The sequence below is a fragment of the Salvelinus fontinalis genome, chromosome 27, assembly GCF_029448725.1.
Source record: "Salvelinus fontinalis isolate EN_2023a chromosome 27, ASM2944872v1, whole genome shotgun sequence".
NCBI lineage: Eukaryota > Metazoa > Chordata > Actinopteri > Salmoniformes > Salmonidae > Salvelinus > Salvelinus fontinalis.
The window spans coordinates 32,444,254-32,461,467 of record NC_074691.1 but is presented as its reverse complement, the minus strand read 5'-3'; the positions used below and the strand labels follow the sequence as shown (position 1 = coordinate 32,461,467).

Genomic DNA, 17,214 nt, shown 5'->3' with positions numbered 1-17,214 from the left:
CAATAGCACAATCATAGTCAACTTTTTTTGATGCACTTCTATAACATGTGGGCTGATTAGGGTAGAGATCAATAACATGGTTAATACATGTTGATAACATGCTTAATACATGGTTTCTTTCGAGCACAAGAGTCGAGTTCAGGTCATCTTTTGCAACTTGTATTTCTCATTTATTGCAACTGGAAGACATTACATCACAAACATTATTGTAGGTTTTAGAAAAACTGAAAGGAAAAAAACAACATTGATACTTATTTTTGCCACAGTTATTGGACAATATGATATTTACATGAATGAATGAATGGATGAAATAGTTTGAAATCAGTCTTTGGCAATATTATTGCACAACAAGGAAAGAATGAAACATTGATTTGAAAATCAATCAAACAGCCAGGTGTATTACATTGTCATCTCATAGATAAATAGTTTTACATTTGACATCTCTATCTGATGGCGTTCTGACACTTCTCAAATAGTCACCAACATGGCAGTATTGTAACGTATTGTCAGAGAAAATGAAAATGGCAGGCCTTGTGTGAGTCCAAAATGGCACCTCAATGACACTTCTGACAAACGTAGTGCGCTAGATATGGAGTAGGTTGTCATTTGGGAGGCGCACCTTATATTGAGCATGATTAAGTTTGGCAGGTTTTTAGTTAAAACATTGGTTTCTAATTAAAGGCAGTGAAGCCTTTTCTTCTAATATTTTCCATGTCATTCAATTAGTCAGTCCTAGTTCCAGGCATCGTTGTATTTGTAAAGTAGAACATTATAGGGCCATGAGTTCACCTTCCTTCCCTGCATGTCACTGGATGTGTCCCAAATTCCACCTGAGCCCTATGGGCCCTGATCAAAAGTAGTCCACTACACTGTGTGTACAAAACATTAAGAACACCTGCTCTCTCCATGATATAGACTGACCAGGTGAATCCAGATGAAAGCTATGATCCCTTATCGATGTCACTTGTTAAATCCACTTCAATCAGTGTAGATGAAGGGGAGGAGACAGGGTTAAAGAAGGATTGTTGAGCCTTGAGACAATTGAGACATGGATTGTGTATGTGTGACATTCAGAGGGTGAATGGGCAAGACAAAATATTTAATTGCCTTTGAACGGGGTATGATAGTAGGTGCCAGGCGCACTGGTTTGTGTCAAGAACTGTAACGCTGCTGGGTTTTTCCCGCTCAACAGTTTCCAGTGTGTATCAAGAATGGTCCACCACCTAAAGGACATCCAGCCAACTCGACACAACTGTGGGAAGCATTGGCGTGAACATGGGCCAGCATCCCTGTGGAACACTTTCAACACTCTGTAGAGTCCAAAGCCACGACGAATTGAAGCTGTTCTGAGGGGGGGTGCAAGTCAATATCAGGGAGGTGTTCCTAATGTTTGGTACACTCAGTGTATATAGGGAATAGGGTGCAATTTGGGGCGCATCCACTGTGTGAGTCACCGGATGAGAAGGTGGTTACTAAAGCAACACGTTGTCGTTGACATGCCAGGGCAAACTCTACAACACATTAGTCACCATAACACAGAGGGCTTGACTTGTAACGCAAGAACACTCCAACACGGTCAGGACAGGAAGTGGAGATGGCAGCGAGGTATACAGGGACAGTAAGTGTGCGTCTGAAATGGCACCCGATTTCCTATATAGTGCACTACTTTTGACCAGGGTTCTCATCAAAAGAAGTGCACTATATATGGGGAATATAGAGCCATTTCAGACACAACCAGGTAGCTTTTTCTTCTTCATGTAAACATTGATAGAAGCACATTGAATTGTATAGAATGTCATTGTTCTGTATCACAGCTGATAGAATACTATGACAATGGAACTTCTAAACCACTACCGTAGTCACTCTCTGTCATTCCTCTAAACCACTACCGTAGTCACTCTCTGCCTTTCTTTGAAACCACTACCGTAGTCACTTTCTGCCATTCCTTTAAACCACTACTGTAGTCACTCTGCCTTTCTTCTAAACCACTACTGCAGTCACTCTCTGCCTTTCCTTTAAACCACTACCGTAGTCACTCTCTGTCATTCCTCTAAACCACTACTGTAGTCACTCTCTGCCTTTTCTTTAAACCACTACTGTAGTCACTCTCTGCCTTTCCTCTAAACCACTACCGTAGTCACACTCTGCCTTTCCTTTAAACCACTACTGTAGTCACTCTCTGCCTTTCCTTTAAACCACTACCGTAGTCACTCTCTGTCATTCCTCTAAACCACTACTGTAGTCACACTCTGCCTTTCCTTTAAACCACTACCGTAGTCACTCTCTGCCTTTTCTTTAAACCACTACTGTAGTCACTCTCTGCCTTTTCTTTAAACCACTACTGTAGTCACTCTCTGCCTTTTCTTTAAACCACTACCGTAGTCACTCTCTGCCTTTCCTTTAAACCACTACTGTAGTCACTCTCTGCCTTTTCTTTAAACCACTACTGTAGTCACTCTCTGCCTTTTCTTTAAACCACTACCGTAGTCACTCTCTGTCATTCCTCTAAACCACTACCGTAGTCACACTCTGCCTTTCCTTTAAACCACTACTGTAGTCACTCTCTGCCTTTCCTTTAAACCACTACTGTAGTCACTCTCTGCCGTTTCTTTAAACCACTACTGTAGTCACTCTCTGCCTTTTCTTTAAACCACTACCGTAGTCACTCTCTGCCGTTTCTTTAAACCACTACTGTAGTCACTCTCTGCCTTTTCTTTAAACCACTACCGTAGTCACTCTCTGCCGTTTCTTTAAACCACTACTGTAGTCACTCTCTGCCTTTTCTTTAAACCACTACTGTAGTCACTCTCTGCCGTTTCTTTAAACCACTACTGTAGTCACTCTCTGCCTTTTCTTTAAACCACTACTGTAGTCACTCTCTGCCTTTTCTTTAAACCACTACCGTAGTCACTCTCTGCCTTTTCTTTAAACCACTACTGTAGTCACTCTCTGCCTTTTCTTTAAACCACTACCGTAGTCACTCTCTGCCTTTTCTTTAAACCACTACTGTAGTCACTCTCTGCCTTTTCTTTAAATCACTACTGTAGTCACTCTCTGCCTTTTCTTTAAACCACTACTGTAGTCACTCTCTGTCTTTTCTTTAAACCACTACTGTAGTCACTCTCTGCCTTTTCTTTAAACCACTACCGTAGTCACTCTCTGCCCTTTCTTTAAACCACTACTGTAGTCACTCTCTGCCTTTTCTTTAAACCACTACTGTAGTCACTCTCTGTCTTTTCTTTAAACCACTACTGTAGTCACTCTCTGCCTTTTCTTTAAACCACTACCGTAGTCACTCTCTGCCCTTTCTTTAAACCACTACTGTAGTCACTCTCTGCCTTTTCTTTAAACCACTACTGTAGTCACTCTCTGCCGTTTCTTTAAACCACTACTGTAGTCACTCTCTGCCTTTTCTTTAAACCACTACTGTAGTCACTCTCTGCCGTTTCTTTAAACCACTACTGTAGTCACTCTCTGCCTTTTCTTTAAACCACTACTGTAGTCACTCTCTGCCTTTTCTTTAAACCACTACCGTAGTCACTCTCTGCCTTTTCTTTAAACCACTACTGTAGTCACTCTCTGCCTTTTCTTTAAACCACTACCGTAGTCACTCTCTGCCTTTTCTTTAAACCACTACTGTAGTCACTCTCTGCCTTTTCTTTAAATCACTACTGTAGTCACTCTCTGCCTTTTCTTTAAACCACTACTGTAGTCACTCTCTGTCTTTTCTTTAAACCACTACTGTAGTCACTCTCTGCCTTTTCTTTAAACCACTACCGTAGTCACTCTCTGCCCTTTCTTTAAACCACTACTGTAGTCACTCTCTGCCTTTTCTTTAAACCACTACCGTAGTCACTCTCTGCCTTTTCTTTAAACCACTACCGTAGTCACTCTCTGCCTTTCTTTGAAACCACTACCGTAGTCACTCTCTGCCTTTTCTTTAAACCACTACTGTAGTCACTCTCTGCCTTTTCTTTAAACCACTACCGTAGTCACTCTCTGCCTTTTCTTTAAACCACTACCGTAGTCACTCTCTGCCTTTCTTTGAAACCACTACCGTAGTCACTCTCTGCCTTTTCTTTAAACCACTACCGTAGTCACTTTCTGCCTTTCCTTTAAACCACTACCGTAGTCACTCTCTGCCTTTTCTTTAAACCACTACCGTAGTCACTTTCTGCCTTTCCTTTAAACCACTACTGTAGTCACTCTGCCTTTCCTTTAAACCACTACTGTAGTCACTCTCTGCCTTTCCTTTAAACCACTACTGTAGTCACTCTCTGCCTTTCCTTTAAACCACTACTGTAGTCACTCTCTGCCTTTCCTTTAAACCACTACCGTAGTCACTCTCTGTCATTCCTCTAAACCACTACTGTAGTCACACTCTGCCTTTCCTTTAAACCACTACCGTAGTCACTCTCTGCCTTTTCTTTAAACCACTACTGTAGTCACTCTCTGCCTTTTCTTTAAACCACTACCGTAGTCACTCTCTGCCTTTTCTTTAAACCACTACTGTAGTCACTCTCTGCCTTTTCTTTAAACCACTACTGTAGTCACTCTCTGCCTTTTCTTTAAACCACTACCGTAGTCACTCTCTGCCTTTTCTTTAAACCACTACTGTAGTCACTCTCTGCCTTTTCTTTAAACCACTACTGTAGTCACTCTCTGCCTTTCCTTTAAACCACTACTGTAGTCACTCTCTGCCTTTCCTTTAAACCACTACTGTAGTCACTCTCTGCCTTTTCTTTAAACCACTACTGTAGTCACTCTCTGCCTTTTCTTTAAACCACTACTGTAGTCACTCTCTGCCTTTCCTTTAAACCACTACTGTAGTCACTCTCTGCCTTTCCTTTAAACCACTACTGTAGTCACTCTCTGCCTTTCCTTTAAACCACTACTGTAGTCACTCTCTGCCTTTTCTTTAAACCACTACTGTAGTCACTCTCTACCTTTTCTTTAAACCACTACCGTAGTCACTCTCTGCCTTTCCTTTAAACCACTCCTGTAGTCACTCTCTGCCTTTTCTTTAAACCACTACTGTAGTCACTCTCTGCCTTTTCTTTAAACCACTACTGTAGTCACTCTCTGTCATTCCTCTAAACCACTACCGTAGTCACACTCTGCCTTTCCTTTAAACCACTACTGTAGTCACTCTCTGCCTTTCCTTTAAACCACTACCGTAGTCACTCTCTGTCATTCCTCTAAACCACTACCGTAGTCACACTCTGCCTTTCCTTTAAACCACTACCGTAGTCACTCTATGCCTTTCCTTTAAACCAGTGTTTCCAAACTCGGTCCTGTTGCCCTGGGTGCACGTTTTGTTTTGTCCGAGCACTACACAGCTGATTCAAATAACCAACTCATTATCAAAGCTGTATTTATTTGAATCTGCTGGGTAGTGCTATGGCAAAAACAAAACATGCACCCAGGGGGACCCCAGGACCGAGTTTGGGAAACCCTGCTCTAAACCACTACTGTAGCCAACTCTGGCTCTATCTGACTCTACTCTGACACTCTCTGGACCTCTCTGACTCTACTCTGACTCTACTCTGCACATAACCTCAGTCCAAACCCTATTACCTCTGCGGTTTGTACCAGAAACATGTTCATTCTCACTCCAATGTATGTATGTACAGTATGTAAGTACAGTATGTATGTATGTATGTATGTATGTATGTATGTATGTATGTATGTATGTATGTATGAACAGTATTGGGTGGCAGGTAGCCTAGTGGTTAGAGCTTTGGGTCAGTAATTGAACGGTTGCTGGATTGAATCCCCAAGCGGACAAGGTAAAAATCTGTTGTTCTAGGTAAGCAGTCATTGTAAATAAGAATTTGTTCTTAACTGACTTGCCTAGTTAAATAAATGTCATATGTAAATGTATGCATGTATATACTGTACCAACATACCAGAGCATGAACTGACTAAGGCTTTAATGTATTCTCATTATAGCTCATTATCTTCTACGGCAGGGCTAAATGTACTGAATCACTCAAAACTTAAACAATTGGCAGGGTTTAAACATCGCTCATTATATAATACTTTTCCTTTGTACTGTCATTTTTCCAAAGTATATAATCCATAAAAACAGGCTCAATTGAGTCATACATTAATATATTGTATCTGACATAACTTTGAACAAAATGTTTGCCTATGCTAATCTGGTGTAGGCTAGGGAGCCAATTAGAACAGTGGAACTTGTTCAGAACATTCTGATGAATTCTAAATTCCATGTTAAACAGTTCCTTCTACTCCGTCAGTTTACACTGAGTTCTAGGACCCAAAAGTAACATATTCACAAAATGAGAAAATACTGTGATAAATAAAGAAATATGTGCTGTTCAATATGAAATCATGTCAATTAAAGACATCGGAACACAAAGCCTTGAGAACAGGCACAATGTTAAAGGGTGTATGGTTGTTGGACACACACAAACACACACACACACACACACAAACACACACACACACACACACACACACACACACACACACACACACAAACACACACACACACACACACACACACACACACACACACACACACACACACACACACACACACACACACACACACACACTATTGACAACTTCTGAAAAACACTAGAACATTGACATATTTATCTTTTAAGAGGCAGAAGACTGAAAACCATACTAGAGGCTTTTCAATCTAGCCTCATACCTAACCAACATGGGTTTAAACACTACAGTATTTGACATCATTTAAAATACTTGGGCTGTGCTTGATAGAGCTTGCCTCAATGGAACAAATAGACAAGTCCCAAAGTACAAACCCCGCCCATCTGGCACACAAGGTCGTTCAAAGTATTTGAAAGCTTTCAAACAGTGTTTAAACCCAGATCTGTTATACCTAAAGCCCGGAGTAGAAGGGCCTCATAATTGCAGAGTGATTTCCCCATAACATTTCTCCCTGAAGAAGATTTGTCTTTATAATCCTGCTCATCTGAAGAAATATAATATTCATTTACTACAAAAAAATTATCTAAATGAAATTAAACACAATTGAGGGTATATGAATTGTCTGCAAAAACTTTGTTTTCTCTTGTAGGATCTAAGTTTATATGAAAATAAGTCATGCTTCATGCTAAATACATTGTTTATATTACATGATCTTTGAATAAAAAATGATTTACTTTTGTATCTTATTTACAAGCACCCATGCAATATAACTGAGAAAGTCCTGCAGGTCAAATTGCTTCAATTAAGAAAGGAAAAATAAAATATTTTCTAACCTTTTTACAGTTGTCCAGACTGGACAAATTGCTTATACTTTTATGAGAGTAGGTAGAGGAAGAATGGGAAACATTTCAAACAGAGATAAAACGACAACGAATACACAATTTATGTAAATGGTTTTGTGAGTCTGTTAAATGATAGGCAGGTGTCGTAACATGGGGCATATTTAAACTGACATTCACTTTTTAATAGAAGAGAAACACTGGAAGAGTTTGAGGGACATAGTCTAAGTGAAACTGTGTCTGAAATGGCACCCTATTCCCTATATAGTGCACTACTTTTGGCTAGAGCCCATGACGCTCTGGACAAAGTAGTGCACTATAAAGGGAATAGGGTGCCATTTCAGATGCAGATGAGCAACAAGCACAAGATGGAGGAGATATATTGCCTCTGACCTGGCACTAAGTCATCACCATGACAACAAAAACATTGTAACAGTAAAATTCGAATTATCCTTAAATATTAAAAAGTGCTCTTAAAGGAATCGTGCCCCGTTCTCCATGATGTCTTTACTATTGGTAATAGAAATTGCTGTAATTAATGTAAATTAAGTGCATGCATGATTTTCTAAGAACAGATTTTTACAATTATTTAGACATTTACGGTATTCTCCTGTCTCTTCTCTGAAGATCTTCTGATGTAATAATAGCCATTGAGCAGATGCTTTTATCCAAAGCGACTTACAGTCGTGCGTGAATACAATTTGTGCGGGTATTGAATCCACAACCCTGGTGGTGCAAGGGCCACGCTCTACCAACTGAGCCATACATGACCATATATGACGTTGCTATGCCTTTATATTTGTCTTTGTAAGCAGATTGGCTACATCAGGCAACCTGGTCGCTGGTCTTTGGCACAGTCTTACATTTTGTGCTCATGGGCGTAGGATGTGTCAGCAGCAAGTTTTAACAGTTTTAAAACTGTAAGTATTATTGGCTCAACTTCCTTGCTTACATTAATGGACATTTGCTACAGATTCACAGACGTAACCTCTGACACTTACAGATTACACAAAACGGTCAGCTATTCTCCTCAAACATGACCTTTTCTACTATGTTTTTCCCTAATTAGTGACAAACATATTTTTCTATGGCTTGCATCCCCTTTACACAACATAAAAACATCAACAGAGACACGTGAGAATCAATTACCCATCAGAGTTAGCGTTGAAACATGTAGGAAACGTATAGGAAACATATAAGAAACGTATAGGAAAACAGAGATTTTTGATATTGCCACAAATAAGTAGGATTCTCCCAATGCCCCTGGAGGAGAGAAAGAGAGCTAGAGAAATCTAGAGAGAGATAGATAGATAGATGAAGTAATGTCTATTGAGACTAATGCTTGAATAGAGTTCTATGTCTTGGCCCGTTGGTGGTTGATAGGTCAGTGTGTAGACCTGGCGTGTAGTCCTACTGAAGGCCTCTGTGCTCAGGCCTGGCCATATACCCTGTTCACACTATGGAAGCCAAAGTTGAGCTGAGCCAAGCCGAGATGTACTGAGGCTTCCTGGCCTGGTTACCCTCATCCACCATAGTTGCTGTTGGAACCATGCTGGAAAGAACAATCTGAAAATACATGTTCAGAGCCAGCACAGTATAGGCTTCAGTTTGGGTCTATAGTGGGAATCAGGCATCTGAGACACAACACACCACCAATGGTTAGAAGCAGCTGGTGTCCTTCCTATCTACTCTGACCAGAATATCTGCTGTCCTTTTCTGTTAATTTCACAACATTTCTACATGTTGAATCTCCACCATTTGTCAACACCCAGCAGGTGATTGCTAACACACCTTGCAACACACCACGCCAACCCGCTGCTTTTAGCCGTTGGTCTTTGTGGCGTGTCTCAGCTATTACTTTCTAGGCCATGGCGATATGTGTGTAGGCCAGGTGTGCTGGCCAGGTGTGCTGGCCAGGTGTGTAGGCCAGGTGTGCTGGCCAGGTGTGTAGGCCAGGTATACAGGCCTGATGTGTAGGCCTCTCTATGGCCTGGCATTAGTTAGTTTCTGAGGGCCTCTTTCTGCTCCTTCTCTTTCTGAGCAGCCTTGGCTCGATTTGTGATGTTGTTGAGGCAAGCCCTGACGCCTGCCAGGTGGAGCAACGACCCAGCCGCCTCGTTCATCTCCTCATCATCGCTCTCCGACGGCGGCTTCTCCGCCGATGCTGCCGAACGGCGCTTCTTCAGCGGCAGCGTGTCACCCAGGGCCCGCAGGCGGTTTTTGGTCCAGGGCAGTCCCCGTCGCCGGGCATGCTGGGATAGGAAGGAGACAGAGGCAGAGTCCAGTGGGACTTCTTTAGGTTCGGATTTGACCCCTCGGTGGACTCCCACCTCCACTGCAATGATGTCATCATCTTCGTCGGACACGGAGGGCCCCTGGGAAGAGCAGGGCATGCTGGGGGATTTGGCATTGCTGTAGTTGTGGTCCTCCTGGACGTCGTCGCTGGGTGGGTGGGAGGGGTAGTCACAGGGGGTCAGGTAGTCCCCCAGAGCTGACCTGGAGAAAGACACACAGGAGAGATAGGAAGGCTATAGTTACTCTTAATGTAAACAGACTACATTCTTGGTTAGAGTGTCTGCACTGAGATTGGAAGGTTGGGAGTTCAATCTCATGCCGTGTCATACCGAAGGCTGTACAAATTGGACCCGATGCGTCTCTGCTTGGCACTCAGAAACATTAAAGAGATACTGTAGATTGGGGGTAAGGCCCTGCGATAAACTGGCGTCTGGTCCAGGAGGTATACATCTATATTATCTAAATTTGATCACTCTATTGTTGCAGATAATTTTCCTTCGCAGAACTTGTTCTGTATTCAGGGTTAAAAAGGCTTCTAAAGTTTGTATTTTCCACTTAAAAATGTTAGACTTATTTTGCCCTAAGCAGGAGCAGGAGTAGATGTGACACATGGGGTTGAGGTTAGGGCTCTGTGCAGGCCAGTCAAGTTCTTCCATCCCGATCTCAGCAAACCATTTCTTTAGGGACCTCTCTTTGTGCATGGGGGCATTGGCATGCTGAAACAGGAAAGGTCCTTCCCCAAGCTGTTGCCACAAAGTTGGAAGCACAGAATTGTCTAGAATGTCATTGTATGCTGTAGCATTAAGATTTCCCTTCACTGGAACTAAGGGGCCTAGGCCGAAATATAAAAAACAGCCCCAGACCATTATTCCTCCTCCACCAAACTTTACAGTTGGCACTATGCATTGGGGCAGGTAGCGTTCTCTTGGCATCGACTGAACCCAGATTTGTCTGTCAGACTGCCAGATGGTGAAGCATGAATCATCACTCCAGACAACGCGTTTCCACTGCTCCAAAGTCCAATGGCGGCGAGCTTTACGCCACTCCAGCCGACGCTTGGCATTGGACATGGTGATCTTAGGCTGCTTGACCATGGAAACCCATTTCATGAAGCTCCCGGCGCACAGTTCTTGTGCTGACGTGGCTTCCAGAGGCACTTTGGAACTCGGTAGTGAGTGTTGCAACCAAGGACAGACACATTTTACTTGCTTCAGCACTCGGTGGTCCCGTTCTGTGAGCTTCTGTGGCCTAACACTTTGAGGCTGAGCCGTTGTTGCTCCTAGATGTTTCCATTTCACAATAACAGCACTTACAGTTGACCGGTGCAGCTCTCGCAGGGCAGAAATTTGACAGACTGACTTGTTGGAAAGGTGGAATCCTATGACTGTGCCACGTTGAAAGTCACTGAGCTCTTCAGTAAGGCCATTGTACTGCCAATGTTAGTCTATTGAGATGGCATGTCTGTATGCTCAATTGTATACGCCTGTCAGCAACATGTGTGACTGAAATAGCCGGACCAACTAATTTGAAGGGGTGTCCACATACTTTCGTATCTATAGTGTATTTCTGTAGAGTTACTGTGTCATTACAATAGTACAGTTGATATACCATAAAAGCTGAGCATCGCGCAATAAATAAATCAAAGTACTCCCTCTGTCCGTCCACACCACAGCACACCTCTCGCTCGGACTGGACCTCATTTTCCTTTAGCAGAACAGTCTGGCAGCATTAATATCTCATAGGAAGGACATACCATCCTCTAAATGATGAAATATTCCATGCATACCTTATATGAGCTGCTGCCCTGCCAGTGGGGATGTTTAATTCATGACATTGTGTGCATGTGTGTGTGTGCATCCATGTGTGTATGTGTGTGCCTCCGTGTGTATGAGCATGCCTTTGTCTTTGTGTGTGTGTGTGTGTGTGTGTGTGTGTGTGTGTGTGTGTGTGTGTGTGTGTGTGTGTGTGTGTGTGTGTGCGTGCGTGCGTGCGTGCGTGCGTGCGTGCGTGCGTGCGTGCGTGCGTGCGTGTGCCCTTTCATGCTCTCATGCTCCCATGATGGATAAGCATGTCCAGGCCTGTTCCTAAAACGTCTCTGAATCACCAGGCTCTTCACAGGAATAAACCAGTGTGATGGCTGTAGAAACACACCTGGTTGTGTCACTTAAAAATAGCTCCATATTCCCTATATAGTGCACTACTTTTGTCCAGGGCCCATAGGGAAAAGGGTGCCATTTTGGATGCAGAGGTAAGACTGAACTCACCATGCAGTACTGTACTAAACAGAATAAAATACCAAATACCTTTGTGTGGTGGTTTCAGTTGGAGTATAAAAATATTAAACAAATTAATGTGTGATTATGTGAATGGTAAACGGTTGTTAAATACTTTTGGGAAGGTGGTGGGGGGGGTGAGTGTGTGTGTACTCCAGGTGCAGCCATACGTCATAACCCAACATTTGATCGACAGGCTCACTGACCTTATCGCAGTGGTCCTTCTGCCCACCGGGCTAATGGGTAGGGGTCGGATGACAGGAAACAGACAATGGCTCCTGACGCAGGCCCCATTTTGGATCACGCCTTGAGAAACTACAGACAGAGGAGGAGACACAAGGATTTACATAGAGATACACACCAACAAATACACGCCAACAGACACTAGTGTGCACAAGAGAACACACACACACAAAAAACGATGCAAACATATGAAAGGTCCCTGTATGCATGGAATTCAAGGGTACAGAAACACCTCCTTCTCCGAACACACACACACACACACACACACACACACACACACACACACACACACACACACACACACACACACACACACACACACACACACACACACACACACACACACACACACACACACACACACACACACACACACACACACACGCACACACATCTATACACGGAACACACACGTACAACAAAAAGTTGTTTAATTGTTAAATTCCACATAGCACATAGCAAAATTGTCGTAAACACATAGCATCATTGTCGTAAATGGCGAAGGTGTTGGATTGACTGGTCTGGGCTAATCCCTGAATTCACTGTAGGGAAATAATGAGTAAGAAGCCAGAATCATAAGGTAGCCTATACACCTCAAAAAGACCTGGGATCAGTTCACTGACTATTCATTGGTTCTGTGAATAGTCCAGCAGAGCGGTGTTGATGGGAGAGAAGAGGCTAAATTAAGCGAGCAACTGTCCTAATTAGTTAAGCCCGCTAGAGAATCATTAAATGAACAACGTCTGCTGGACGGCTCAAACCATCCCATCAAATGGGAAAGGGGAAAGGGGGATACCTCGTCAGTTGTAAACTGAATGCTTTCAACTGAAATATGTCTTCCGCATTTCACCCAACCCCCCTGAATCAGAGGTACAGGGGAATGCCTTAATCTATATCCACGTCTTTGGCGCCCGTGGAACAGTGGGTTAACTTTCATGCTCAGAGGCCCAACGCTCTAACCACTAGGCTAAAAGCCGCCCAATGGCTGGGGTTAACAGGCTCACAGGTCTCAGCATTGTGTTGATGTTAACGCACACAGTCTGTTGATATTTGGATGTAGCTATACCTTGACGTGTGTGTGTGTGTTGGGGGGGATTGTGCGTGTGGGGAGGGGATGGGGGGGTTGTGTGTGGAGGGGGTTGTGTTTGTGGGATGGGGGGTTGTGTGTGTGGGATGGGGGGGTTGTGTGTGTGGGGAGGGGGTGGGGGGGTTGTGTGTGTGGGGGGTTGTGTTTGTGGGATGGGGGGTTGTGTGTGTGGGATGGGGGGGTTGTGTGTGGGGAGGGGATGGGGGGGTTGTGTGTGTGGGGGGTTGTGTTTGTGGGATGGGGGGTTGTGTGTGTGGGGGGGGTTGTTTGTGGAGGGGTTGTGTGTGGGTGGGTTGTGTGTGTGGGATGGGGGGGTTGTGTGTGTGTGTGTGGGGGGGGGGGGGGTTGTGGGGGGGATTTTATAAAAAAATATATATTTCATCTTTATTTAACCAGGTAGGCCAGTTGAGAACAAGTTCTCATTTACAACTGCGACCTGGCCAAGATAAAGCAATGACACAAACAACAACACAGAGTTACACATGGGATAAACAAAAGTACAGTCAATAACACAAGAGTAAAATCTATATACAGTATTTATTTATTTATTTATTTATTTAACCTTTATTTAACCAGGTAGGCAAATTGAGAACACGTTCTCATTTACAATTGCGACCTGGCCAAGATAAAGCAAAGCAGTTCGACACATACAACAACACATAGTTACACATGGAGTAAAAACAAACATATAGTCAATAATACAGTGAAAAAAAAAAAAAAAAAAAGTCTATATACAATGTGAGCACGTGAGGTGAGATAAGGGAGGTGAAGGCAAACAGATATATGTATAAATAAATAAAAATATAAAAAGGCCATGGAGGCGAAGTGAGTACAACACAGCAAGTAAAATAAAAACTAAAAAAAAAACTAAAAAAAACACTGGAATGGTTGGTTTGCATTGGAAGAAAGTGCAAAGTAGAGACAGAAATAATGGGGTGCAAAGGAGCAAAATAAATTAATAAATAAATACAGTAGGTAAAGAGGTAGTTGTTTGCGCTAAATTGTAGATGGGTTATGTACAGGTGCAGTAATCTATGAGCTGCTCTGACAGCTGGTGCTTAAAGCTAGTGAGGGAGATAGGTGTTTCCAGTTTCAGAGATTTTTGTAGTTCGTTCCAGTCATTGGCAGCAGAGAACTGGAAGGAGAGGCGTCCAAAGGAAGAATTGGTTTTGGGGGTGACTAGAGAGATATACCTGCTGGAGCGCGTGCTACGGGTAGGTGCTGCTATGGTGACCAGCGAGCTGAGATAAGGGGGGACTTTACCTAGCAGGGTCTTGTAGATGACCTGGAACCAGTGGGTTTGGCGACGAGTATGAAGCGAGGGCCAGCCAACGAGAGTGTACAGGTCGCAGTGGTGGGTAGTATATGGGGCTTTGGTGACAAAACGGATGGCACTTTGATAGACTGCATCCAATTTATTGAGTAGGGTTTTGGAGGCTATTTTGTAAATGACATCACCGAAGTCGAGGATTGGTAGGATGGTCAGTTTTACAAGGGTATGTTTGGCAGCATGAGTAAAGGATGCTTTGTTGCGGAATAGGAAGCCAATTCTAGATTTGACTTTGGATTGGAGATGTTTGACGTGGGTCTGGAAGGAGAGTTTACAGTCTAACCAGACACCTAGGTATTTGTAGTTGTCCACATATTCTAAGTCAGAGCCGTCCAAAGTAGTGATGTTGGACAGGCGGGCAGGAGCAGGCAGCGATCGGTTGAAGAGCATGCATTTGGTTTTACTTGTATTTAAGAGCAGTTGGAGGCCACGGAAGGAGAGTTGTATGGCATTGAAGCTCGCCTGGAGGGTTGTTAACACAGTGTCAAAAGAAGGGCCAGAAGTATACAGAATAGTGTCGTCTGCGTAGAGGTGGATCAGAATCACCAGCAGCAAGAGCGACATCATTGATGTAAACAGAGAAGAGAGTCGGTCCAAGAATTGAACCCTGTGGCACCCCCATAGAGACTGCCAGAGGCCCGGACAACAGACCCTCCGATTTGACACACTGAACTCTATCAGAGAAGTAGTTGGTGAACCAGGCGAGGCAATCATTAGAGAAACCAAGGCTGTCGAGTCTGCCAATGAGGATGTGGTGATTGACAGAGTCAAAAGCCTTGGCCAGGTCAATGAATACGGCTGCACAGTATTGTTTCCTATCGATGGCGGTTACGATATCGTTTATGACCTTGAGCGTGGCTGAGGTGCACCCATGACCAGCTCTGAAACCAGATTGCATAGCGGAGAAGGTGTGGTGTGATTCGAAATGGTCGGTAATCTGTTTGTTGACTTGGCTTTCGAAGACCTTAGAAAGGCAGGGTAGGATAGATATAGGTCTGTAGCAGTTAGGGTCAAGGGTGTCCCCCCCTTTGAAGAGGGGGATAACCGCAGCTGCTTTCCAATCTTTGGGGATCTCAGACGACACGAAAGAGAGGTTGAAGAGGCTAGTAATAGGGGTGGCAACAATTTCAGCAGATAGTTTTAGAAAGAAAGGGTCCAGATTATCTAGCCCGGCTGATTTGTAAGGGTCCAGATTTTGCAGCTCATTAAGAACATCAGCTGACTGTATTTGGGAGAAAGAGAAATGGGGAAGGCTTGGGCGAGTAGCAGAGGGGAGGGCAGTGCTGTTGTCCGGGGTAGGGGTAGCCAGGTGGAAAGCATGGCCAGCCGTAGAAAAATGCTTATTGAAATTCTCAATTATAGTGGATTTGTCGGTGGTGACTGTTTCCTATCTTCAGGGCGGTTGGAAGCTGGGAGGAGGTGTTCTTATTCTCCATGGACTTTACGGTGTCCCAGAACTTTTTTGAATTTGTGTTGCAGGAAGCAAATTTCTGCTTGAAAAAGCTAGCCTTGGCTGTTCTAACTGCCTGTGTGTATTGGTTTCTGGCTTCCCTGAAAAGTTGCATATCACGGGGGCTGTTCGATGCTAATGCAGAACGCCATAGGATGTTTTTCTGTTGGTTAAGGGCAGTCAGGTCAGGAGAGAACCAAGGGCTATATCTGTTCCTGGTTCTAAATTTCTTGAATGGGGCATGCTTATTCAAGATGGTGAGGAAGGCATTTTTAAAAAATGACCAGGCATCCTCTACTGACGGGATGAGATCAATATCCTTCCAGGATACCCCGGCCAGGTCAATTAGGAAGGCCTGCTCGCTGAAGTGTTTCAGGGAGCGTTTGACAGTGATGAGTGGAGGTCGTTTGACCGCTGACCCATTACGGATGCAGGCAATGAGGCAGTGATCGCTGAGATCTTGGTTAAAAACAGCAGAGGTGTATTTGGAGGGCAAGTTTGTTAGGATGATATCTATGAGGGTACCCGTGTTTACGGAATTGGGGTGGTACCTGGTAGGTTCATTAATAATTTGTGTGAGATTGAGGGCATCAAGCTTAGATTGTAGGGTGGCTGGGGTGTTGAGCATGTTCAAATTTAGGTCGCCTAGCAGCACGAGCTCTGAAGATAGATGGGGGGCAATCAGTTCACATATAGTGTCCAGAGCACAGCTGGGGGCAGAGGGTGGTCTATAGCAGGCGGCAACGGTGAGAGACTTGTTTTTAGAGAGGTGGATTTTTAAAAGTAGAAGTTCAAATTGTTTGGGAACAGACCTGGATAGTATAACAGAACTCTGCAGGCAGTCTTTGCAGTAGATTGCAACACCGCCCCCTTTGGCCGTTCTATCTTGTCTGAAAATATTGTAATTGGGGATAAAAATGTCTGAATTTTTGGTGGTCTTTCTAAGCCAGGATTCAGACACGGCTAAAACATCCGGGTTGGTAGAGTGTGCTAAAGCAGTGAACAAAACAAACTTAGGGAGGAGGCTCCTAATGTTAACATGCATGAAGCCAAGGCTATTACGGTTACAGAAGTCATCAAAAGAGAGCGCCTGGGGAATAGGAGTGGAGCCAGGTACTGCAGGGCCTGGATTCACCTCTACATCACCAGAGGAACAGAGGAGAAGTAGGATAATGGTACGGCTAAAAGCTATGAGAATTGGTTGCCTAGAGCTACTAGAGCAGAGAGTAAAAGGAAGTTTCTGGGGGCGATAAAATAGTTTAAAGGAATAATGTACA

General features: G+C 43.8%; 1 protein-coding gene across 2 annotated transcripts in view; it reads right to left on the bottom strand.

The window, feature by feature from the left end:
- Positions 1–4,997: 4,997 nt before the first annotated feature.
- Positions 4,998–17,214, bottom strand: part of LOC129825471 (forkhead box protein N3-like) — a 118,799-nt gene continuing 106,582 nt past the window's right edge. The window contains exons 5-7 of one of the 2 annotated variants that reach the window (XR_008754862.1): positions 12,034–12,142; positions 7,680–9,755; positions 4,998–7,512 (exon numbers count right to left, since the gene is read on the bottom strand). Coding sequence is in view for 1 of the 2 variants with exons in the window: in XM_055885591.1 (XP_055741566.1) it covers positions 9,260–9,755; positions 12,034–12,142 (605 nt within the window). In the remaining variant the exon portion in view is untranslated. Of the gene's footprint in view, positions 9,756–12,033; positions 12,143–17,214 lie in introns of both variants that reach the window. The other variant, XM_055885591.1, reaches the window with a different exon arrangement.